Source organism: Lithobates pipiens, unplaced genomic scaffold (assembly GCF_037356315.1).
Source record: "Lithobates pipiens isolate NorthernLeopardFrog02 unplaced genomic scaffold, aLitPip1_a1.2 Scaffold_19, whole genome shotgun sequence".
Classification (NCBI taxonomy): domain Eukaryota; kingdom Metazoa; phylum Chordata; class Amphibia; order Anura; family Ranidae; genus Lithobates; species Lithobates pipiens.
In genome coordinates, this window is record NW_027507764.1 from 332,765,956 (window position 1) to 332,792,811 (window position 26,856).

A 26,856-nucleotide genomic window follows, 5' to 3' on the forward strand; every position below is an offset into this window, starting at 1 on the left:
TGGCCGCGGACTACCCGTCACCCGCTCCCGGTAGGTGTTTAGGCAACACAGCGGCTCCGGCCTAGTCCACCCCTGTATCACGCCCTCCTCCACCTGATAGCCACCTCGCACTCCATCCTTGAGCCGCGGCAGACCCGGGCTCGCATGCCGCTCGGCCCCCCCCCCCCCCGAATCCCGACCCTCATTGGTACCGGGCCCCGGGACGTGGGATTAGGAAAGCCTGGGGCTCCAGCCTAGCCGGCAGCCATCTTGGTCCACCCAACCTTGGTGGTTTAAATAACTTTTTTTTATAGCCATATAAAAGGCTATAAAAAAAAAAAAATTACTTAACCCCCCTTTTCCAGCAGATCCTAAGGAACCCGGTGCCCCTACCCATCGGCCTTAAGGTGGGCAACACCACAGCCACCTTGTGATCGCCCCCAATGTGCTAATTATTTAGACAAAGCAGACTGGTGGCTGCAGCTGACCCCCAGCCCACACAACTCTCCTTCCAGCTATCCCACCTCCATCCGCCCAGCAGGTCAGAGGGCCCCTCCATATTAATGACTCCGCTGCATGTGGCAACCAGACCACTCACCAGAAGCGCCAGGTGTTACAGCAAGCCAGGACCACCACAACCGGACCACCTCACAGCCAACTGGGGCCACCGCAACCAGGTAAGCTCGCACCCCCCTAGTGATTGATCCAGGGACTGCGTCCGACCGCCTCCGGGGGTCAGGAAGGAATTTTTTCCCCACTGGTGCATTTGGCTGCCACTACCAGGGGGTTTTTGGCCTTCCTCTGGATCAACGGAAGGGCCGTAGGTTTAGCATACCCCTATCTCTGGCCTCCATATCCATTTCACACCATCTTTAGGACTACTATCCTGGATCACCACCAGATTTATTTTCTGAGTGGGGATCTTCACCTCAAGCAAATGTAGCTGGAACAGCCAGAAACCCAATACAACAACTCCTTCCGCATAGGCGTCCCCTGATCAACTTGCACGCTTACTAATAGCCATAGCAAGGCGGCAAGTCTGATAACTAGCCCGTCCTCAGGTTTAAAACCCTGATCAGGATCATCATCTTAGGCCCCTAGTACTATCAACCTCATTCACGGATCATGTGCTACTTCAAATACTCAGCAGAAGTTCTTCATAGACTAAGGAACATCAACACAACATACAATCTTCCATACAAAAAATCCTTCAAAAAGAACAACTGCTAAAGACCAGATGACAAGCAACCATCAAGCACAGGAAGATATCTACTCAACCACAACAATTAGATTGCGCCTTGATTAATGCCAGGTCTGCAGTCAAACACAGACTGGAAGTACACAACTTCATCACCGAGAACAATGTAGACTGCCTCTTCATCACCGAAAGCTGGCTAACCCCTGACTGCAAAACCATCCTCACCAAATTGGTGTCGAAAAACTACAGGATCCTAACCGAGCACCGGAAAGGGAAAAAAGGAGGAGGCCTAGCAGTGATCTTTAAATCTCACCTGAGGCTCACCAAACGATCTTCACAGAACCCAGTGCCTTTTATGGAGACCCTGACGCTACATCTTCAATCAACACCCCATAACACAACTCATATTCTACTATGCTACAGACCGCTGGGACCAATCTTCTTTCACCCCTCATGGAATTAATCGCAATACACACCCTAAAATTCTAAAATTTCCTGGCACTCGGAGATTTCAACCTCTGGGCAAATGAGCCCCAAGACCCCATCGTGACCACCTGCATCAATCAACTGGAAGAATTGGGTCTCCAGCAACTGATAAAGACTCCCACACATGGGTCAGGACACACCCTGGACCTCATTTTTAAACAAAACTTTGACATCAACATACTCGACAACATGATATTGTCATGGACGGACCACCACGCCATCAAATTCAAAATCTCCTCCAACATCACCCACAAAAAACGGAAGCCTGTAACAACAACGCATTGGACCAGATCGCAGAAAAAACTGTACTCCGAATCCTTCAAAACCACTCTATCCAACAGGATAACTACAATGAACTTAAGCCACTCTGCGGAGCAAACACTCAACTCCCTGAACAAGGCATTACTGCAATTGGCAGACTCGGTAGCCCCAAAACGCAGGACTCTCATCAGGAAAAAAAACTCTGGATGGTTTAATGACTCCCTCTCTCTACTAAAGCAAGAACGCAGAAGAGCGGAAAGAACCTGGAGAAGAAATCCCACCAGGGAAAATCACTCAAACTACAAAGGACTCACGGAGAATTATCACAAAGCAATCTTCAAAGCTAAAAAGGATCATTTCTCATATACAATCTCAACGGCCTTAAACCGCCCTCAGGAACTATTTAAAATAGTCAATCAATCAATGAACCGGTATGCCTAGAGCCCCCAGCAAATGAATCCCAAGATTACTGTGACAAACTGTCTGATTTTTTTCATCGATAAAGTCGAAACCATCAGGAAAACAATTTGTCAGAAAAAACAGCCAACCTCAGCCATCAAAAACAAAAAGATGATATCTATACCAACATTCCACAACCGCCGAAGTTTTCACTGACCCCAATTACCGCGGACACCACAAAAAACATCAATAAACTTCGTGACAGTACATCACCAATTGACATCATCCCCATATTCCGTATCACTGGACAAAGAGATCACCACCAACAACTAGAAAATTTCCCCAATTCAATAGAAGACTGGATGACCACCAACTCCCTCAAACTCAACGAATCAAAGACAGAGCTTCTTATCCTACACCCAAATCATAATTCCGTAACCAAAACCTCCTGGACAACATCCACCGTCTTTGGGCAGACCATCTCCCCTAAAACCAAGGCCAAGAGTCTCAGGGTTGTTTTAGACTCACAAATGTCAATGGATGCACAAATAGGAGCAGTAGTCAGTGGATCTCACCATCTGCTACACATGCTATGCAGACTCATCCCTTTTAACCCACAAAATTACAAAGCAGTGGTAGTTGGAACAATCATTAATTCACAACTGGACTACACAAACTCACTTTACATAGGATTACCACAATATCAACTTGCGCTATTACAACTTATCCAAAACACCGCGGCAAGGCTGATAACAGAAAAAAAAACATGGGAATCAATCTCTCCTTCCATGAGGAGCCTACATTGGCTAACCATAAAGAATCGGATCACATTCAAGACCCTCTGCCTTACACACAAATGCGTACATAGAGACGCTCCTCAATACCTAGCTGAGAAAAGAAATCATTACACACCAAACCGCAGTCTTCGATCAGCCAACAAAAACCTCCTCCTCATGCCCAAATCCCGGTACAAATCTAAGGGGGATCGGAGATTCGCTGTCCAAGGACCTCGGCTGTGGAATGTTCTACCAACCAACATCCGCCTGGAAGAAAACCTGGCTTTTAGGAAAAAACTCAAGACCTTCCTCTTCTAGCTGATGATCAAAGCTCTTCACAGCGCCTATGATGTTCCTATTTTTCATATTTGTTATTTACTTATTTACTTCCTCATCAGGCTATGCTTCTGTGTGACTACCCACTGTACCAACAGATGGTCCACCATCTGTTGGTACAGTGGGTATGTCAATGGTCACAAAAAAGTGTCAAAAGTGTCCAATCTGTCCATTGCAATGTCACAGTCCTGATAAAAATTGAAGATCGCCGACTAGTAAAAAAATAAATAAATAATAAAAATGCCATAAATCTATCCCCTATTTTGCAGATGCTATAATGTTTGCGCAAACTAATCAATATACGCTTATTGCGATTTTTTTTACCAAAAATATGTAGAAGAATGCCTTGTACACACGGTCGGACATTCCGACCACAAAATCTTTCGGATTTTTTCCAACTAATTTTGTTCGAAACTGGTGTTGCATACACACGGTCGGACAAAGTTGTCGGAAAATCCGATCATTCGGAAAGTGGTGATGTTCGTTTCGTACTACATAGAGGCTAGTAGCCAATAGCTTTGGTCTCTTCATTTGATCGGCGCATGTGTGGCACTTTGTCCATCGGAATTCTCTATAAACGATCAGAAAAAGTCAGATCTGATTTTTTTGGTCGGAAAATTTTAGATCCTGCTCTCAAATTTTTTCTGACATTTTTTCCGAAAAAGTCCGATACAGCCCACACATGATCGGATTTTCCGACAATATAATTCCGTCGGAGTTTCCGATCGTGTGTACAGGGCAGAATACATATCGGCCTAAACTGATGAAGACATTTTTAATTGTGTTTTTTTTTTTTTTTAATTGATGCTCTTTTTTTGTTTATAGCGCAAAAAATTAAAACTGCAGAGGTGATCAAATACCACCAAAAGAAAGCTCTATTTGTGGGAAAAAAGGACATACATTTTGTTTGCGCAATTGTCAGTTAAAGTGATGCAGTGCCATACCACAAAAAATGGCCTGGTCAGGAAGGGGGCAAATCCTTCCAGGGCTGAAGTGGTTAAACACAGTGATTACGTCCTGTGAATCTGTTTCTGCAAATGCAGTATTAATATTTGTTTTTAGAGTTACAATCTGAAATATTCCCATAACACCTCCATCTACGCTGTTTAGCATTGATGGAAGGGTTGTTTGATTTTTATAAATCAGAGGTGTAACTAGAACCTTCAGTTAGAAGAAAACATTAAGGGCCCCCCTGAACCCCTGAACAGAATGCCAGGGCCCAGTTGCAAGTGTGACCTTTGCGACCCTGGAAGTTCCACCACTGGCGTGAGTAGTTTTTTTTTCTTTTCTTTTATACCATTTTATTCTATTTGTTTGTTTATTTATTTTACATTTTTTAGTAAACTAAAAAAAATTCACTAAAGGGGAGCTTTAGTGAACTATCAGTGGTCTAAACAGACCTCTGATGTTTTACCTTTGAGACAGAGAAAGGAGATTAAGGACACAGTCCTCAATCTCCATCTCTGCAGCCTGAACTGCGTAATTGCGACCCCTGCAACCCCTGTATGTACGCCCCTGCTGTACATGTATGGCTAGCTTAACTGCTGTGTTGTCACTTTTTTCATGTGTTCTTATGCCTGTTTAGACTAGGGCAGAGAATCTGTAAGGGATGGAAAATGTTGGTCATTTGGCAAGAATTGCATGTGCAGAACACTGGGTGCCTGCCCTTGTCTCTTTTCTGATTAAATATTAAATTCAATTAAACATTAACCTGTGTATATTACATAAAAGTGCACAAAATGCATAAAGGTACAGAAAGAATCTAGGACTTTCCGAGTGCTGAACCTCTCAGGAAGGAACCAACAAACACAATATTTAAAAGAATGTTACTTTTATTGTATATTTCACATTAAAGCTTGAGCTTGGATTATAAAGTCACACCAAATAAATGGGTATTATTTGCACATGTCTATGACCTTCCTCCCCCACCCCGCGCCACACAAAAAATGTTTTAATGCCACAAGGAGTTACACATATAAAGTAACAGTTATCAGTTATCAGCCTAATGTGTAACCAGTTATACTGATAAGATACTATGCTGATGAAGTGTGGGGAGGGTCGTCTCAATGAGTTTCTCATGAAAGCTTCTTTAGGAGGTATAAAACATCAAGACTGTCAGCCATTAGGTGGTGAACGTGGTTTATTGCAATAAATGATAGGAAAAAAAGAGGAACCAGGGCCAACAACAGAGGAACCCAGGGCCACATCAACCACAGGGGAGATGGTGGATACCAAGAAGTTCAGGAAAATGGGTTATCCAATACTCAAAGCCATCAAAGAAATGTTGCTATATACTCCAAATATAGCCACCAGAGCTCTTCTTTTGGATTACTTTATGGAGGTTATACCGGCCAAAAGGGGTGAAAGGTAAACTTACCATTCATTTGTGCCTGGAGAGTTATTCAAATTTCTAAATAATTTTATTTGGAACATGATTACAAATAGAATTATAAGTGATTATTTTAAATAATAAATATGTCATACCAGCTCTGTGTAATGGTTTTGCTCAGAGCAGTCCCAATCCTCCTCTTCTGGGGTCCTCCAACAGCGTTCCTGGCTCCCCCCCCACAAGTGCCTTTACTATGAGGTCACTTGTGCAGGTTCGCTCCCGAGCCATCCACTGTGTATCCTTTGACACATACAGCATGGTTCAGCCCCGCTCCCACTTCTCTTCTCACTGGCTGTAATTATCAGCAATGGCTCCTCCTGCTGTCTCGAACTCCAGTGGGGAGAGAGAAAGCTAAGAGAGCCTCTGCTCTCGGGCACAGAGCTGTATCAGTCTCAGGTAAGTACCGTATAAGGGGGAACTGCACACAGCTTTTATCTCTATAACAACTTTAATCTTTGTTGTCTGCTTTATTAGGCTGATTCATGTGTTGGAAAAATGTATATCTCACTTAACCACTTGACCACTGGACACTTAAACACCCTTAATAACCAGACCAATTTTCAGCTTTCGGTGCTCTCACATTTTGAATGACAATTACTCAGTCATGCAACACTGGACCTATATGAAATTTTTGTCCTTTTTTTCACACAAATAGAGCTTTCTTTTGGTGGTATTTAATCACCTCTCGGTTTTTTATTTTTTGTGCTATAAAAGAAAAAAGACCGAAAATTCAGTAAAAAAATGAATTTTTCTTTGTTTCTGTTATAAAATTTAGCAGATTAGTAATTTTTTCTTCATAAATTTTGGCAAAAATTTATACTACTACATATCTTTGGTAAAAATAAGTACAAATTGGTGGATATTATTTGGTCTTTGTGAAAGTTATAGAGTCCACAAGCTATGGTGCCAATATCTGAACATTGATCACACCTGAAGTACTGACGGCCTATTTCAATTCTTGAGACCCTAACATGCCAGAAAAGTACAAATACCCCCCAAATGACCCCTTTTTGGAAAGAAGACATTCCAATGTATTTAGTAAGAGGCATGATGAGTTTTTTGAAGTTGTAATTTTTTCCCACAATTCTTTGCAAAATCAAGATTTTTTTTACTTTTATTTTTATTTTTTCACAAAATTGTCATATTATCAGTTTATTTCTCACACACAGCATATGCATATCACAAATTACACCCCAAAACACATTATGCTATTACTCCTGAGTACGGCGATACCACATGTGTGAGACTTTTACACAGTGTGGCCACATACAGAGGCCTAACATGCAGGGAGCGCCATCAGGCGTTCTGGAGCACCCAGGACAATTCTGACATTTCTCTCCTACATGTAAAAATCATAATTTATTTGCTAGAAAATTACATAGAATCCCAAAACATTATATATGTTTTTTTAGCAAACACCCTGGAGAATACAATGGTGGTCTCGCACGGTATTTGCGCAGCAATTTTTCGAATGCTTTTTTTTAAAAAAAAAACAGTTTTGTGCTTAAAAAAAAAAATAGGTAAAGTTAGCCCAATTTTTACATAATGTGAAAGATGAAGTTACACTGAGTAAATAGATACCTAACATGTCACTCTTCAAAATTGCACAAGCTCGTGGAATGGCGCCAAACGTCGCTACTTAAAAATCCCCATAGGCAACGCTTTACATTTTTTTTACTGGTTATATGTTTTGAGTTACAGAGGAGGTCTAGGGCTAGAATTATTGCTCTCGCTCTAACGTTCGCAGCGATACCACACATGTGTGGTTTGAACACCGTTTTCATATGTGGGCGGGACTTACATATATGTTCGCTTCTGCATGCGAGCACATGGGGACAGGGGCGCTTTAAAAAAAAAAAAAATTTATTGTTCATTTTACTTTATTTATTTTAGTTTGAAATTTTTCTCCCCAAAAATAAATTTTTTGACAACTTTTATTCCTATTACAAGGAATGTAAACATCCCTTGTAATAGGAATATGGCATGACAGGTCCTCTTTACAGTGAGATATGGGGTCAATAAGACCCCACATCTCACCTCTAGGCTGGAAAGCCTGAAATAAATAAAAAAAAAGGTTCTGGCTTTGATCGTATTAGCGAGTCGGTAGAAACACCGGAGGGCGCCGGGAGGAGGGGGGGTGGCTATGGCTGGGTATTGCAGGGTATCACCGACTATGGCTGGGTATCGCAGGATATCTCCGAGTATGGCTGGGTATCTCCGAGTATGGCAATTTATGGCAGGGTATTGCAGAGTATTGGCAGGGTATTGCAGGGTATTGGCTGGAATTTTATTGCAGAGTATTGGCGGGTACTGCAGAGTATTGGAGGGTAGTGAAGAGTATTAGCTGGTATTGCAGAGTATTGGTGGGTGTTGCAGAGTATTGGTGGGTGTTGCAGAGTATTTGCGGGTATTTCAGAGTATTTGCGTGTATTGCAGAGTATTTGCGGGTATTGCAGAGTATTGCAGAGTATTTGCGGGTATTGCAGAGTATTTGTGGGTATTGCAGAGTATTTGCGGGTATTGCAGAGTATTTGCTGGTACTGCAGAGTATTGCGGGGTATTGCAGAGTAATGGCAGGGAATTGAGGGGTTACATTTCGGTGAGCAGCGATGTGGGCACTGCAGATGCAGCCCACAGCGCTGCTGACACCGATCTCTTCCCCCTCCGCTGTACCGATTGGTACAGAGAGGGGGGGGGAACCGGCGTCATAACATGACGCCGGTTTGTTTACAAGTCATCACTCCGTCATTTGACGGAGCGATCACGTGGTAAACGGCCGCGATGAGTGGCCGTTTACCGTGATCCGTCATGCGCCGGGTCCTATGAACCCGGCGGTCACGGATGCTCTCGAGTGCGCGCCCCAGGGGGCGCACGAGAGCAGAATTCTGGGAGGACGTCATATGACGGCCTCCCAGAGTTAAACAACCGCCCTGTAGCCGTCATTCGGCTATGGGCCGGTTGTTAAGTGGTTAAATGATTAACGATACAAAAAATAAATAATTAAGCCTTTGTCTATATAAGAATAAAAACGAACGATAACAGTGCGAAAAGATAAACAATTACATTTATTTATACAGAAAAGAAACTTTAGAATAATTAGAACGTATCATATATCTCAAGTGGTGTTACAGGTACAGTGTTGCTTGGGCTGCAAAGAGAATTTAGGCCATATGGTTACAATGGACATACACTATCAATATGGTTATCAATATTTCAAGACAAGTCCTAGGAAAGAAATAGGTTAGAGATAGAAATAGGTTAGAGATACAAGTATACTTTACATGGACATCCTTTCCCCCCGATGGTCTGGAACTGAACAGGCCATCCGCTAGCTCTCCCCCTATTTTATATGCATTCTCCGCCAATCCGAAGATGGAACACATTCATTGGCTCTGAGTTTGCATCAACTTCTGATTCGCTAATTCTGAATTCTAAATGCTCATTGGTTCTAGTTGGCTCACATTCTGACTGGCTAACTCTGAAGCTCACTGAAATGTCCATGCTTCAGGTCTAAACTTCCGGTGCCACTCAGTCTATGAATTAATGAACCACCTCCTTTGATCCCTCAGCCCAAACAGTTCCGACATTAGCATGTTAAAGCGGGATTCCACCCTAAAGTGGAACCTCCGCTGATCGTAACCCCCCCCCCCCCCTTCCGGTGTCACAATTGACACCTTTCAGGGGGGAGGGGAGTGGAGATACCTGTCAAAGACAGGTATTTTCACCCACTTCCGGGCATAGACTCCCACGGGAGTCTACGCCATTTCCTGCCCTGCCGCGCTGTCTGCTGGGACACACACGGGTCCCAGTGACAGCGCGGAGATTTCCTATTGTGCGCAGTAGGGAACCGGGAAGTGAAGCCGATTCGCTTCACTTCCTGATTCCCTCACCTAGAATGGCGGCGGCAGCAGCCGAGGCCCGAGCGGTCGATCGGCCTCGGCTGCCGGCATCGCTGGAACCCGGGACAGGTGAGTGTCCATTTATTAAAAGTCAGCAGCTGTAGTATTTATAGCTGCTGGCTTTTAATATTTTTTTTTTGGCGGAATCCCTCTTTAATGACCCCTAGGGAGATGGAGCCTTGACGTCTGCAAAGACGATTGGTAAAACAAAAGGGAATTCACCTAACAGCTGGGGACATTCAATGGTTCCCACGAGATAGGAGACATTGTATTTCTAAAAGGTAATTTATCATGATATCACAAACATATATATATATATATATATATATATATATATATATATATATATATATATATATATATATACACACACATACATCGTCTTCCAGTAAAAACCTCTACCCACATCCACATCCACACACATATACATTATATATATCTATATATATATATATATATATATATATATATATATATATATACACACATACACATAACTATATCTATATATATATATACCGTATATACTCGAGTATAGGCCGACCCGAATATAAGCCGAGGCCCCCAATTTACCCCCAAAAAAACTGGCAAACTTATTGACTCGTGTATAAGCCGAGGGTGAGACATGCCTGTCCATCCCTGTGTGTGTGTCCGTCCCTGTGTGTCCGTCCATCCCTGTGTGTGTGTGTGTCCATCCATCCATCCATCCCTGTGTGTGTGTGTGTCCATCCATCCATCCATCCCTGTGTGTGTGTGTGTCCATCCATCCATCCATCCCTGTGTGTGTGTGTGTGTCCATCCATCCATCCATCCCTGTGTGTGTGTGTCTCCATCCATCCATCCCTGTGTGTGTGTGTCTCCATCCATCCATCCATCCCTGTGTGTGTGTGTCTCCATCCATCCATCCATCCCTGTGTGTGTGTGTCTCCATCCATCCATCCCTGTGTGTGTGTGTCCGTGTGTGTGTGTCCGTGTGTGTGTGTGTGTGTGTGTGTGTGTGTGTGTGTGTGTCCAGCCTACCTGTGTCCCGAGCCTCCGTCCCGTGCCTTGCCTCCTTGCCTCCGTCCCGTGCCGTGCCTTGCCTCCTTGCCTCCGTCCCGTGCCGTGCCTTGCCTCCTTGCCTCCGTCCCATGTCGTGTCGTGCCTTGCCTCCGTCCCGTCCCGTCCCATGCCGTGCCTTGCCTTGCCTCCGTCCCGTGCCTTGCCAGGATCGCCTCGGCGGCCATTCTAAAATTCAAAAGCCCCGCCTCCGCCTCCGCCTGTGATAGGCGGAACACTGAATTTCCCAGCAGCCTGTGTTCCGCCTATCACCGATATCGTCTCATCCTCGTACTACGGACGAGGATGAGACGATGTCCGTGATAGGCGGAACACAGGCTGCTGGGAAATTCAGTGTTCCGCCTATCACAGGCGGAGGCGGAGAAGGAGGCGCGGCTTTCAAATTGTAGTATGTCCGCCGTCTGTCTGCTCGATACGCTGATCGAGCAGTCAGACGGCGATGACTCGAGTATAAGCCGAGGGGGGCACTTTCAGCCTCAAAAAAGAGGCTGAAAATCTAGGCTTATACTCGAGTATATACGGTATATATATATATATATATACATATATACACAACTCCCCGATATAGTCATGGATTTCAAAATCCCCAACACGTTAGGTAGTTAGGTAGTTTAAATGCATTTGTTTTGTCCAGTGTATGTTGATGTTTGTAATATGCATTTTCTCTATATAATCACATGCTATTACAAAGAGAACCCAACCTGGTTTCAGCAGGCAACTGATTTCCCACAATGCATGTGAAATACATAATAAACACCTTTGCATGCATTTGGCTGCATTTCCAAGAGCTCCATTATATCCAGCTCTTGTTGATTGCACAGAAATAAGTCCAGACCTGTCTGAAAAAAGCCGAAACATATGGAAAGTGCACTGTAGTAATCTTATGTGTGGCAACACATTAAAAAGAAAAGCAGTATTTTTCAATTACCCGATCTCGATCGCTGGATCGAGATCGGGCTTAGATAAGTATTAGGGGCAAAGGGGGAAGCTGTTTACTGAAGGTTTTTTACCATCAAGCATAGAATGCATGAAGGTAAAAACTTTCAGGCTGGGTTCACACTTATGCGAATTGCATGCGGATTTCCCCGAATCCCAGTCGTATGACAGGAGACTGTGACTGGCTCTCAATGGAGCCTGTTCACACAGTTCTGGGGCAGCAGGGGTCCGCACTGGAACAAGGTCCTGTGCATCTTTGGCTTTGTTTCAGGTTCGAATGCAGGCAAAAATTTGGACCTGATTAGCACCTGAAACAGAGAACAGGGACGCACCAGACCCCTGCTGCTAGCCACAGGCGCAGCTAGTGTGAACCCAACCTTAGTCTTTACAAACACTTTAAAGCTGATCTCTTGGCCGATGGAAGAGACATAAATGAATGCAGCTCTGTAATCATGAACATCATTACAGTTTTATTTTAAATGCAAGCAGTGTAAGTACCTGAATTTCACTGTCTCTGTACAGAAGAGCTGAAAGCTGGATAGAAGATGCTGGTGAAAGACCTTGCGGCATTGAACTGTTGATGCAAAAGTAAGTATTGTGGACCTTAGTTCCGCTTTAACCCCTGCAGTATGGAAAGCCCCACTGAATGGGGTGATTTTTTCTTTACCTCAGATTTATTTATGAAAGGAAGAAGCAGCACGAGGAGCCAATCAGTTCATATGCTGACAGGAAGCGTGCAGGAGGAGAAAGCAGAGTGACAGAGAGCTGAGTTTATCCTTGTCCGCAGCAGGGGGCAAGGGGGGTCAAGTGCCCCCCCCCTGGAATCCCCAAGGTGTCTGCCATAGCCATGCTGCATTTTTTTTTTCACTTTTTTTTTTAAATTTTTTTGTCCGCTGGCGGCTGCATCCTCCGCCCTCTCCGACTCCTATGGATCAGAGCGCTGGATGGCTCTGTTTACTGCGGCCGCTCTGTAACATGGCCCCGCCCCTTCAGACCAGCTCGTGTGATAGTAAAGAGAATCAACGTTCCGCCTATCACATGAGCCGGTCTGGGGGGGCGGGGCCATGTTACAGAGCGGCTGCAGTACACAGAGCCATCCAGCACTATGATCAAGAGAAGGAGATGCTGCAGGTACAGCACGCCCTATGTGCCACAGTGCCTGGATAGGAGGATTTGGGGGGGGTATCCAACTTATTTTACTGTCCCCAGTTCACCTTGTTCTCCCTGCCCCCCCCCCCCAGTGCTCTCCTCTACCACCACACTCTCCTGCCCCCCCCCCCAGTGCTCTCCTCCACCACCACACTCTCCTGCCCCCCCAGTGCTCTTCTCCACCACCACACTCTCCTGCCTCCCCCCTCTCTCCTCCACCACACTCTCCTGCCCCCTCACAGTTTTCTCCTCCCCTGTTCTTGCTGCCCCCCCCCCAACTCTCCAGCTCTCCCAATGCTTCTCTAGCCACCATCCCAGTGCTCTCCACTCCCCCCCAGTGCTCCCCCCGCCCCCCCCCCCACAGCACTCTCCGCTCCCCCCAGTCCTCTCCCCTCCGTGCTCTCCCCCCGTTCTCCCCCCCGTGCTCTCCCCCCTCTCCCCCCCCCCCCAGTGCTCTCCACTCCCTTCAGTGCTCTCCCCCCTGTTCTTTCTCCCCCCTCTTCTTTCCACTCCCCCCAGTGCTCCCCCACCAGTGCTCTTCAGCTCTCCCCATCACTCTCCAGCCCCCACCCCAGTGCTCTCCAGCCCCCCATTCTCCCCACCCCTGTTTTTTCTGTCCCCCCTGGTGCTCTCCAGCCCCCCAGTGCTCTCCACCCCTGTTATTTTTGGCTCTCCCCAGCACTCTCCACTCCCCACCCCTGTACTCTCCACTCCCATTGCATTCTGCCCCCACCCATGTGCTCTCCAACCCTACCAGTGCTCTCCAGTCCCCAGTGCTTTCCACCCCTGTTCTTTCTTGCCCCCACTGGTGCTCTCCACTCCCCCCTGCTCTTTGTACCCCCCCAGTACTCTCCAGCCACCGTGCTCTCCACCCCTATTTTTCTGCTCCCCCAGTGCTCTTCACCGCACCACACTCTCCTGCCCCCCGTGCTCTCCTCCACCACCACACTCTCCTGCCACTCCCCCCAGTGCTCTCCCACCTGTTCTCCCCCCCCTGTTCTTTCGCCCCCAGTTCTTTCCCCCCCCTGTTCTTTCTCCCCCCCTGTGCTCTCCACTCCCCCCACTGCTCTCCCCCCCAGTGCTCTCCACTCCCCCCAGTGCTCCCCCCGTGCTCTCCCCCCCAGTGCTCTTCAGCTCTCCCCATCACTCTCCAGCCCCCACCCCAGTGCTCTCCAGCCCCCCATTCTCCCCACCTCTGCCCTTTCTGCCCCCCTGGTGCTCTCCAGCCCTCCCCCCAGTGCTCTCTACCCTCCATGCTCTCCACCCCTGCATTTTGCCCCCACCCATGTGCTCTCCAACCCTACCAGTGCTTTCCACCCCTGTTCTTTCTGGCCCCCACTGGTGCTCTCCACTCCCCCCTGCTCTTTGTACCCCCCCCAGTACTCTCCAGCCCCCGTGCTCTCCACCCCTGTTTTTCTGCCCCCCCAGTGCTCTTCACCGCCCCACACTCTTAGCCCCCCCAGTGCTCTCAGCCTACCGTGCTCTCTACCCCTGTTCTTATTGGCCCCCCCAGCGCTCTCTGCTCCCCACCCCTGTGATCTCCACTCCCCCTTGCTCTTTGCCCCCATCCATGTGTTCTTCAACCCCGCCAGTACTCTCTACTCTCTAGTACGCTCCCCCTTCTCTCCAACTCCCACCCAGTGCTCTCCACTTCCCCAGGACCAGAGGACAGGCTGACTGGGGCCGGAAAATGAGGATGGCTGAAGGTGCAGTTGGCCAGGGACCACTCCATCTCACAGCAGACAGATCCTCTGGAAGGAGCACCGTCCCCATCCAAAACGAGAACAGACCCTGCCTGCTGCTGCCCATCATGGATATCCTGCTGGCATGCAAGGTACCGTACCAAGCATCAACAACACACCTTCCCACAGACAAGGACTGCAGACTGGGACATGGGGCACAGGAGGGGCTGCAATGATGGGCACAGTAAAGCTGCATTTGATGGACACAGTGAGGCTGCATTTGGTGGGCACAGTGAGGCTGCATTTGGTGGGCACAGGAGGGGCTGCAATGATGGGCACAGTAAAGCTGCATTTTATGGACACAGTGAGGCTGCATTTGGTGGGCACAGTGAGGCTGCATTTGGTGGGCACAGTGAGGCTGCATTTGGTGGGCACTGGTGAGGCTGCATTGAGCTCTTGCATCAAGTCTGCAGTCTGTCCATCTCCTGTAGCATGTCTGCAGTCTCTGAGGGAGTCTGGAGAGGAGTCAAGAGTGGGAGCACCGCCGGGATGGGGGTCATGGGAAAAGTCAGACTTGTGTGGACTGTGGACAGGAGACTATAGGATAAAACCAGAGCCACCAAGCTGGAGCCGACTGACTGAGCCCTGCACAGTGCACCTGAGAGGAGATCAGTGAAAGCACCACCAGGCCAGTCGGGGGTCACTGATGTAAGGGGGGAGTGAATACGATAATGTAAGGGGCACTGATATAAAGGGTTTTCTCCTTATATTAATAACCCACCCCCTTACCTTTGAGTATTCTTTCTGCGGAAGGTGGTCCCCCCCCCCACGTTCTGAGTTCCTGGGGTCCCCTTGATGATTGATCACTTACCACTATTAACTGGTAAAATGTATGGTTTTCCCTTTCATGAACAAGAAAATAATGACGTTATGCTGTTGGGCTGGTATAATAATGCTGTTGGGTTGGTATAATAATGCTGTGAGGCTGGTATGAAATTTTTTCCAGGGCTGGTTTTTGAAAGCATGGGCGTCCACAAGGTTAGTCAGGTGGCTGTGTACCATGCCCATATAGTCTAGAGAATGTACATCTTTTTACATTGCAATACATCTGTTTTTGCCATGTTTTTATCTTGATGAAAACAGCCTATACAGTGACAGTATGAGATCAAAATATGGCCACAACAGATGTATTGTAATGTAAAAAGATGTACATTCTCTAGGCTATATGGGCATGGAACACAGCTGCCAGAGTAACTTCCAATACAAAGTGAAGGTGAATTATCTGTTATATAACACATATGTATTACCAGTGGAAAGATTTTCATGAGATTGTCGAAAAGGGGTGGAGCATGAGTGGCCTTAAAATGATGCCCCCTCCCCTTGGAAAAAGTTCTGCGGATGCCCATGACTGTGCTGCTTCTCCTTTCACTGTCCAGTCACAAACTGGGGTGGGTCCAGGACCACTTGGGCTCAGAGAAAGTGAGTGGAATGATGCAAGCCATCAGATTAAGGAAATCTAGCAGCAGGGACATCTAGTTATGGAAATCTCTGGATTGATGCTGAAAATTAAAGCACAAGCTGGAATTGTTATCTTATCTTTTAATACGCTATTTATGTTTATCTTATTATTTTTATGCTCTAACATCCTTTTCTACAGGCTTCCCCTAGTCGATTCTGTTTTCAGCCTAGCGAACGGGGCGCTTTAAATAACTGCATGCCTACTATGTATTGTAACTGTCTTTTATCTCGATCAAAGCTGTCTGATATCCTGAAATGCTGTGTGCAGCTATGTAAGGGAGGAGCAGAGGGCTGGCTTTACATCTGGGAAGATAGCAAAGAATGTGGGAGCCACACACTGTACAGAGAGGGAAGTAACAGAGCACAGACACAAGATAGAACCGAAAGTCACACACTTGGGACATTATCCAGTGACTGGCTGCATGAAAGGTTCCTGGAAGACAACAATACAAAAGGAGCACTTCAAATGTTTGGATTTAGGAAGAATGAATGCTGGAAATGACCAGTATTCTATTTCAGGACTGGAGTACATTCTGAGATTGCAGCGGAGGAAAATGGAATAATTGGGACTCCTGCATTCCTGTTACTGCAATTTACTAAGAAGTTTGTGCAAGTGGTGGGGACAGGCAGGGAGGTTATACAGATTGGCGTGGAGCAGAGATTACCTACAGGTTCAGAGAGGTGATCAGGACACCCCCAGGACAGAGAGGTAAACAATTTACACCCAGTACAGACTACTTCCAGGACCTCAACAGATTACCTACTGGACAGAAAGGTGAACAGATTGCCTTTAGGACAGAGAGTTGAACAGATTGCCTTTAGGACAGAGAGTTGAACAGATTGCCTTTAGGACAGAGAGTTGAACAGATTGCCTTTAGGACAGAGAGTTGAACAGATTGCCTTTAGGACAGAGAGTTGAACAGATTGCCTTTAGGACAGAGAGTTGAACAGATTGCCTTTAGGGCAGAGAGATGAACAATTTACCTTCAGTACAGACTACTTCCTGGACCTGAACAGATTACCTTCTGGACAGAGAGGTCAGCAGATTGCCCTTAGGGCAGAGAGGTGAACAGATTGCCTTTAGGACCGAGAGGTGAACAGATTGCCTTTAGGGCAGAGAAGTGAACAGATTACCTTCAGTGACCGAGACGTGCACAGATCACCTCCAGGGCAGATAGGTGAAAAGAATACCTAAAGGACAGAGAAGTGAACAGAATACTTCCAAGACAGAGGTGAACATATTTTGTCCAGGACAGATAGGTGAGCAGATTCTCTCCATCTCAGATAGGTGAGCAGATTATCTTCATCTCAGATAGATGAGCAGATTACCTCCAGGACAGAGAAGAGGCACCGCACACTAAAATCATCTGGCATTTGAGGAGTAGACGCAGAATGGAAGCCTTCATGATCAAATTATGGATTATTGGCACACTCTATATCACTTTCTGGTGTTTTGGAGCAGAAACCGTAAGTCTCTTCTTTGCAAAATTCACTTGATATTGGAGAATGTTTATGTAGGATGCATATTTACAACACCCCCACTCCATGACTGTTACTCCCCCTCCCAATTCCTAGCTCTCTCCCTGCCTTATCTCACTAACTACTCAAGTTTAAAGTGATATTAAAGGTATGTAATACTTAGCTGCACTGGGCAATAGTTTTGCCCAGAGCAGTCCTGATGCTCCACCTCTCGGGTCCCCCGTCAGCACTCCTGGCCCCTCTTCTACTCTGAGTGCCCCTATAGCAAGCTGTTTGCTATGGGGGCACTCTTGTGTGCTTGCTCCCGAGCTCCATTTTGTGTGTCCATAAAACACACAGAATGGGCATTGCCAACCCCTCCCTCCTCACTGTCGTGGGCTGTGATTGACAGCAGCCAATTGCTTCTGCTGCTATCTCTCAGCCAATAAGGAGGCAGAGACCCAGGAGAGCCACTGCTCTCATGCACAACGCTGGATCACAATGGGCTTGGGTAAGAATGGGGAGAGCTGCATACTGAATGTTTTTTACCTTCATGCATAGAATGCATGAAGGTTAAAAAATAAATAAAAATCCTTTAGCCTTTACAACCACTTTAATTACCATTGCTGTGTGTTTTTTTCTTTTTTCCTTTGTTTTTTTTCTGCAGAGATTGTCTTACTTAATATTCTGCTAAAACTTTGTGTATTAGTACTGCTTGGACCTTGAAGAAGGGGGCACACACTGATAGCTTGTTTTGAAAATTGGCATGTTAGTACAAATAAAAAAAGTATCACGGACAGTACTCAATTGTTCTTTTAGGATGCAGAGAAAATCGATTTCTAGGTAAAAAATGTGGAGTCTATATTAAGATATGAAAAAATAAGCAACTTTTGCCTATAGAAACCAAATAGTTGCTATCATTCAAATGAAGGAAAATTACAATTGCTTGCTATGGCCAACGAGTCTACATTTGCTCTTGATGTCATGAAACACCAATATACCAGATAGTTAAACACGGTGTCTGTTTGGTTGTTATAGGTTAAGGCACCGCACTGCTCTTTCAAATCCTACCAGTCAGTCCTAAAATATAAAGCAATAAAGTACAAGGAAGAAATATGTTCACTAACCTATACCTAGCAATCAGATTCCAATGTCAAAAGTTTGGTCAGAACTGGGGGTACGGTTTAGGGGCCTTAATATAATAATGGATATGGGTCCCATCTGCGGTCATGCAGCCACCCTCTGCTGCCTCCTACCGGCTACACTGGAAGTCCTACAAAGGGTAAAATGTTCATGTTGGTTAAAGCTTGTAAAGATCATTTCTGATTGGTTGCTCTGTCTATAGATTAGACACATACATTGGTATATGTGTTTGACAGAAATTGGATCAATATGTCATACCCTGACGGGGTGTGTACAGACATGCATCTAGTAGTAAGGGAGCTGAGTTAATGGAGATTCCCCTCATCTGCTGTCTACTGGTGTTTAGACACATGTTTTACAAGAAAGCTATGGCTACGGAAACTCCCTACATCCTATCATTGTGTGCTAAGAATGAACAGGATCTAGCACTACCGCACTACAGTGTAAACCTTATTAAATATATCACACAACTGACATGATTGCATGGCTTATTATTATTATTATACAGTTTTTATATAGCGCCAACAGTTTGCACGGAGCTTTTCAACATGAGAACAACATTACAACATGGCTTATAAAGTCAAATATAAAATTCTGAATGATGTGACATCACCAAAAAAATGATATCTGAACAGTAGTGATGTTCCCAATCACATCTGGATAACAGTAACGTTGTATGTGCCACGTGGATACATTTTTGGAAAGCCATCCGTGTCCCCTTTGACCCATGACTTTCAGTCATAGCAGGGAATTAAGATCTCACTGTTTGCTTCAGAATACTGTATGCTGTGATTTTGGTTTGCATTTAAGCACAGAACAACTGGCAAAAATCAGGCCCATATTCTGCCTGCCACCTAAATTCTACTTTTGAACTTGTACCTACAGGTAATAAGGCTTACCTGTAGGTACAAAGAAAATCTCCTGAACTTGCACTGTATAGGATATATTCACACAGGATGCAGCCGGTGAGGTCACCAGAGCATGTGCTCTGAAGGGACGGCATACCCTTGCCATATGTTCAGAGCTCCCTGCCAGGGTCCTGACTCCCACATGCATGCACAGGCATGACATCGTCCTGGCTCGTCCATTCATACAGCCAGAGCCTGTGAACCCAGTAGGAAGACTGAGGGGAGATGGAAGCCCTATCAGTGTTGGCTAAAGTAAAGTTAGTTATCATAATGTGCTAGTATGCGATGTGTACTAGCATATTATGCCATTGCCTTGCCAGGGATTTGTAATTTTTTTTACTCTTACATTTACTACCGCTTTAAATTGAAATTGAAGCTTAAATAATTAGGCCAGGTGGTATATTTTTTTAGTAGGAGACACGTTGTATGTTTCTTCTACCAAAAAGCCTTTTCCTTTCCCTATCAATTTTAAGAATACCATAGTGAGTCACAGACCTAGAACAAGCACCTTCTAAGCTCCCATTATGCTTAGTGCAGTGTAAATTCTTATGCCCTGTACACACGGTTGGACATTCCGATGACAAAATCTGTCAGATTATTTCCAACGGATTTTGGCCCAAACTTGTCTTGCATACTCACGGTCGCACAAAGTTGTTGTAAAATCCAATTGTTCAGAACGCGGTGACACAGAACACGTACGACAGGACTATAAAGAGGGCAGTAGCCAATAGCTTTCGTCTCATAATTTATTCTGAGCATGCGTGGAACTTTGTCTACACACGTTCGGAATTTAAACAATTGGATTTTGTTGTCGGAAAATTTTAGATCCTGCTCTCAAACTTTGTGGGTCAGAAATTCCGATGGGAAAAGTCTGATGGAGCCCACACACGATTGATTTTCCGACAACAAGATCCGATCACACATTTTCCGATGGAAAGTCTGACCGTGTGTACGGGGCATTAGTCTACTCTCAGCATCTGTAAGATGCAGAGAATTGAACAGAGTTCTGGGATAATGTAACTCCAGCGTGCATAAATGGGAGTCAAGTCATATATGGTCACCCAAAGGCTGAAGAAAGAAGGTGCCGAACGTGAAAGAAGCAGCTGAGAAAATGGCAACACTGGCAACAGGGAGGGGGATCTGGAAATCGCTTGTGGAGTGCAAACAGAAGTAAGTAATCCATGATGTGCAAGTATGTTGTGCATAATTGCACAATTTTGTAAGAGCTCACTCAAGCAGCCACCTTAGCCTTAAATTTCACTTGTCATTAAAAAACACATTTCACATGAACCAATATGGCAAATTTAAACATTACTAAACAACGTTATATTTTTAACCCATCCTGCCCTGCCCTGCCCTGCGACACTTTACCTAGGCCTTTCTGCCCCCCTCTAAACTGTAAAAAAAAAAAAAAAAAAAAACTGAATCTGCCACTTTCTGTATGCCCTCTCTAAACAGACCACGATAACCAGGGCTGCTCCGCCCTGATCACCGTGGTCAAAGTGTGTCCCTCCATCATACACTGCCTACTCTGCTCTCCTCTCTCCCCCCTCACCCCCTCCTTCCTGCCTGTCATCTCCCTCTCTGTTTGTCTCTGGCCCAGCCCAGCCCCTCCCTCACCGCTATTTTTGTAAAAATAAAAAATTTGTCACTGCCAGCCCTTCTATTAGAGGCTGGCATAGCACACTGTGTAAGTTGTTTTTAAAAACGGGTGTTCTAAATACCGAATGCCAGCTGTCTTCGGGCCGGTCACGTGACTCGCTGCTGTTTTACAGCTCTGATGGATGTCTTCTGTGGAAGAGACGAGCGGCCATGTGATCTGCCCAGCTGACTTCAGAGGGAGATCACAGCCCCTCCCACAGAAGACATCCATCGGAGCTGTAAAGCAGCTGCGAGTCATCTGACCGGCCTGAAAACAGCTTAAATACGGTATTTAGAACACTAGTTTTTAAAAACAACTTGCACAGTGTGCTATGCCAGCCTCTGATAGAGGGGCTGGCATAGTCTTATATGAGTGCCATAACAAACACTTTAAAGCGGTTCTGAAAGGTGCCGATTGTGGCACCGGAGGGGGGGAGGGATCAGATTAGCGGAACTTCCCCTTTAGGGTGAAGAACCGCTTTAAGTACTGCTGTCTTGCCATGTAATATATAAAACACTCTGAGCTGCATCATGTCACAGCCTAGACAAAAATGGCATGTTCTCTGCCTATTAGAGGGTGGCAAAGATGCTTTAAATTCCGGAGCAGTGCAGCATTGTTGCCATCTCCTCAAAGAAAGCTGCATTAGGCAGACTTCATTGGTAGGATCAAAAGTTAGGACTTTGCAAGTGAACAAAGAGACAACTGTAAGTGCAAGATGCATTTTAATAAAGTGTTAAAGCACATTATTTTAATGGCCATTGTTCTACTTTAAAAGGACTGTTGGGGTGCATTGGTTGTCATTTAAAATAACATAACGTTTCTGCATAGGTTACATCTCCTCTTATAGTCAGACAAGCCCGATAAGTGTAAAACGCATTAAGTGTGGCCACAGGTGGGGACTTGCAGTAAGTTAGTCTGTTGGAAAAAACGTCAATGGAGTGATGTCATCCATGTGTGGTCTTTCATGGATGATTGTTGAGGATGCAGAGCAGAGAGAAATCTTGAGGCCTACACCTGCTTCACTGCAGATTGAAGAGGTGAGCTAGGGTTTTAGGCAGCACAGGTCTTTGGGATCTTCTAAAGTAAATATAGAATCTCTGACTTTCCCCTATTCACCCTGACCACTTCACTTCCCCGTCTGGTTGGCTCAGGGTAAATATTGTTGAGGCACCTACAGCCTGAACAGATCAATTATTTACACTCTATATATAGATATGTATAAATCAGGAAACCCTTGTTTATCTCTGAACTTGGATTGAGGGGCAGGTTAGCAAGAGCAACAACTGGTTTAAAATCAATAAAAAATTTTAAGAAAATATATGACCATATTATCCAATCTCACACCAAAGAGGCAGGGGGGTAAATACATTTAACCTATTATTTTGAAGGTAAAATCTGATTGGTTGCTATAGCTTATGAGTAGTTTCCTTTTCAATTGAAATTTTCGTTCAATAGTGGCTAAACAATCCACATTTCTGGTTGCAAATCTACACATCTACTAAGATCAAATATACAACAGACCCTTGATAGAGTTTTTTGATCGAATGGGCACAGAAATTGCTCATAAACACCACAATGGCAGAAGACTATGTACTGTATTTATTGGCGTATAACACTCACTTTTTCACCATGAAAATCGGGTGCAAATAGCGCGTGCGAGGGGGCGGGATGAGCTCCGTCAGATTACATACAGTGAGAATCTCCTGTTAACTTGGTGGCCTCTGTATTAGGAAGTCCCATCTCCTGGGCTGCCACTTGACCACTGTTCTGTCTATCATAACAGATTCTCACTGTATGTAATCTGTCGTCACTCATCCTGCCCCCCCTCCCTGCCCCCTCTAGGCTGCAGATGGGCATCGATCGGGCTGCACTGATGGCAATGGTGAGGTTGCTGCATTGATGGCAATGGTGAGGCTGCTGCACTGATGGCAGTGGTGAGGCTGCTGCACTGATGGCAATGGTGAGGCTGCTGCATTGATGTGGACTGATGAGGCTGCATTGATGGCACTTTTGAGGCTGCAGACGGGCATTGATCAGGCTGAACTGATGGCAATGGTGAGGCTGCAGATGGGCACTGACCCTTATTTTTCTTCAAAGCTCCTTATTTAAAATTTAAGTTTTTTTCCTGAAACTTCACTCTTAAAATGAATGTGCGTGTTATACGCCGATAAATACGGTACTTAGTCACACTTACAGATGTGTTTATGTAACAGACTTGGATTCATTTTAGTTAAAGGCCAGGTTTCATTTTTTTATGTTACACTATGTGATCTGTAACTGGTTCTGAGCACCATTTCCGTAGTGAGCAGTATGAATTAAAAGAAAACTGTGTGAACAGCAATATGAAAGCTGTCATTGTTGAGTTGTTTTAGAGGCCCAGACTTCAGGGCTATCTTCCTGATTTTTGCTTCATTACCAAGTCAGTTACTGCCAGTCCTCAGGCTTGCATTGGATAAGTCAAAAATGACATCTCCTGTTTTTCTGGTTCACTTTGATAAGCAGCATGCATGCAATGCCTTTTGTGCTAGGCAGGGTGAGAGAAGGGCAAAAGCTGCCTCGAGATGTTAAAACCCCTGCCTCTGGTCACATAATCTATCAACATCAGTACATTCAACCTGAACAGCATGATTTACACTTGCACTGATTGATTAAAAGCATACAATGTACATAGCAACATTTTTTTTGTTTTGTTTTTTTAGTTAGAAACATAGAAAAGTGACGGCAGAAAAAGACAGAGTAGTCCAACAATTCTGCCCTTTTTTTTCTGTTTACTTTATCATCTGAGTATAGATCTACAGGTATGTTTGTCCCAAGCATGTTTGAAGCCATTTAATGTTGACTGTCTCACTACCTCTGCTGGAATTTTTTTTCCAAGCATCAACTATCCTATCAGTAAAATAATACTTTCTGAGATTCGTTTTGAACGTTCCTCCAGTTAGTTTGAGGTCACGATTTTCTTGATGTTCCTGGTGTTCTTAATTTTGGTTTTATATTGAAAAAACTGCCCTCCTGAACCTTATTCAACCCCTTGAAGTATTTAAAGGTTTCAATCATGTCTCCTCATTCCCTTCTTTCCTCCAGACTGTACATATTAAGTTCCATGTTTTATCTCCAGACTTTTCACCATTTTTGTTACACCTCTAGACTCATTCTATTTTATCTTTTTTTTTTTGCAGTTTTCAGTCGTGCAGTTTAAATTTTTTTGTTATTGTCTGTGTCTTCCTGGAGAGATTTACCTTTCCTGATATATCGCCATGGCTTCACACATTAGCTCATGTGATGCCATAGAGATAAGTCAGGTAAGGAAAATTTTGGTAAGCAAGTATTGGTAATTTTATTTTCCATTTTGTTGACATCTCAATGGCAACACACAAGCCTGTGTATGATGCCATTAAGTTGTGTCAGGAATGGAAAATTACAGTAAGCGTTATAATCAATTTTCAGTTTTTTGACATCTCCATGGTGATGTCTGATGATGCCAATGAAATACGTCAGGAACATAAAATTACAGCAATTATTGGTGATCAATTTTCAGTTTCTTGACATCTCCATGGCATCACACAAGTCTATTTATGAAGTCATGGAGATACATCAGGAAAAAAAATTACGGTAAGTATTGGTGATAAATTTTCAATTTTCCTGACATCTCTGTGTCATCACTCGGGTTAGTGTATGATACCAATTAGATATATAAGGAAAAGAATATTTCTATGTGTATTGGTAATCAATCTTCCACTTTCCTGACATTTCCAGAGCATCACATGTGCCCTTGCATAATGCCATGAAGTCAGTAAGGGAATATTATAATAAGTATTGTTCATTAATTTTCTGCTTTTCTAACATCTTCATGGGGTCACACATGCACGTGTATGATACCATTGAGCTACATCAGAAAAGGAAAATTTGGCGAGTATTGGTAATCAAATTTCTGTTTTCTTGACATCTCCATAGCATCACATAAACCATGTATGATGCTATTGAGATACGTTAGGAAAGGAAAAATACAGCAATGGCGCGTACACACGATCAGAGTTTTTATCTGAAAAATCTTGGATGGTTTTTCCGACGGAATTCCGCTCAAGCTTGGCTTGCATACACACGGTCACACAAAAGTTCTCTGAACTTGCGACCATCAAGAACACGGCGACGTTCAACACTACGACAAGCCGAGAAAGTTCAATGCTTCCTAGCATTCGTTGAATTGTTTCCGAGCATGCTTATACATTTTTGGAATTGCTACAGACGATCGGAATTTCCGATCGGAACTTTTTCCATCAGAAAAATAGAGAACCTGCTCTCAGGGAGGAAATCTCTCCAAAGGGAAGGGAATTTCCCTCTTGGACAGTTGTCCTTCTGTACTATCACATTCTGTGCAGCAGACAATGGTTACCTGGACAAATAGTGTGTGAATCTACCCATCATGGTCACAGACAGCAAAAAAATCTTTTAATCATTCCCCACAATTTTGGCTTTCATTTTTAAATGCTTAGGGGCCCCCGCTCAGACTGACAAGGTCTAATGAATTGGATGCCACTGACTAATAAGGGTGTAGGCTGGGGAAAAGTTCCTCCAGATCCAAAGTACACTGTAGAAATAGAAAGAGATAGCCTGGCCGCCGCACACCTTGTCCGGCCTGAGTGGTTAGCAAGTAAAAACAGCCTCAGCTCCATTCATCCAGACCATGCCCCCCCACGTTTCTTCCTATTTCTACAGAATTACATTTTTTAAGTTTTAGAAAAGAAAAAAAGAGTAATTGCCTGGCTGTGCTTGTTGAATGCTACCTCTTATCTTCTCCTTAGAGCAAACTCCACAGATAATTATACTCTATATAAAAATGAGAGGAAAGGAATGTAGCCCCCTTGTCTTATACAGGGGCTACTAGTAAATTTAGCTGTGCTAGGCGGTAACTAACCTGGCTGATTTATAGTCTTTATGATCATTTGGTTTTCTCCTAAGCCTTGTTTACCTGTGGTTCCTCTCTTCTGTCAATAAGTGGCACTGTTGCCTTTGGCATTTGTATGATGAGCTGCAGTGAAGCTAAGTTATGAATATGCATATTTCTCTCAGCCAATCAGCAGGAGTTTCTTGACCACTGAGCATGCTGGGAGAGAGTATATATTTGAGGAAGTCCGGTTATCTGGGTCCTCCCACTCAGACCTTGGTCTGGTGTGGAGGTGCAAGGAACAGTAAAGTTGGATGAGGCCTGGAGTCTAAGCCCTTGTACACGCGGTCGGAGAATCCGTCGGAATGTGTCCTATCGGACCGTGTTGTCGGATAATCCGACTGTGTGTGGTATGCATTGGACTGATTCCGTCGGAATATCCGTCGGACCCAATTTTCCAACATGTTGGAAATATTTTCCGACCAACTGGTTCGATCGGACATACTCCGATCATGTGTAGAGAATTTTGATCGGACCAAGTGCCACGCATGCTCAGATCAAATTCCTACATCAAAGCTATTGGCTGCTAGTCCCATCGTAACGAAATTACGTCATCACGTTCTGAATGATCGGATTTTTCGACAACTTAGTCCGACCGTGTGTATGCAACAGTTTTAGACAAGATCCAACAGGCAAAATCCGACGGATTTGGTTGGCAGAATGTCCGACCGTGTGTACAGGGGCTAAGGCCTGGCC

The 26,856-nt window shown here is 44.8% G+C and overlaps 1 protein-coding gene across 1 annotated transcript in view; it reads left to right on the top strand.

The window, feature by feature from the left end:
• The first annotated feature begins 16,373 nt into the window (after positions 1-16,373).
• The window catches only part of TNFRSF11A (TNF receptor superfamily member 11a), a 136,524-nt gene continuing 126,041 nt past the window's right edge, over positions 16,374-26,856 (top strand). Inside the window, exon 1 of the mRNA XM_077492059.1 lies at positions 16,374-17,534. Coding sequence (XP_077348185.1) covers positions 17,460-17,534 — 75 coding nt within the window. The 5' untranslated portion in view covers positions 16,374-17,459. The remainder of the gene's footprint in view (positions 17,535-26,856) is intronic.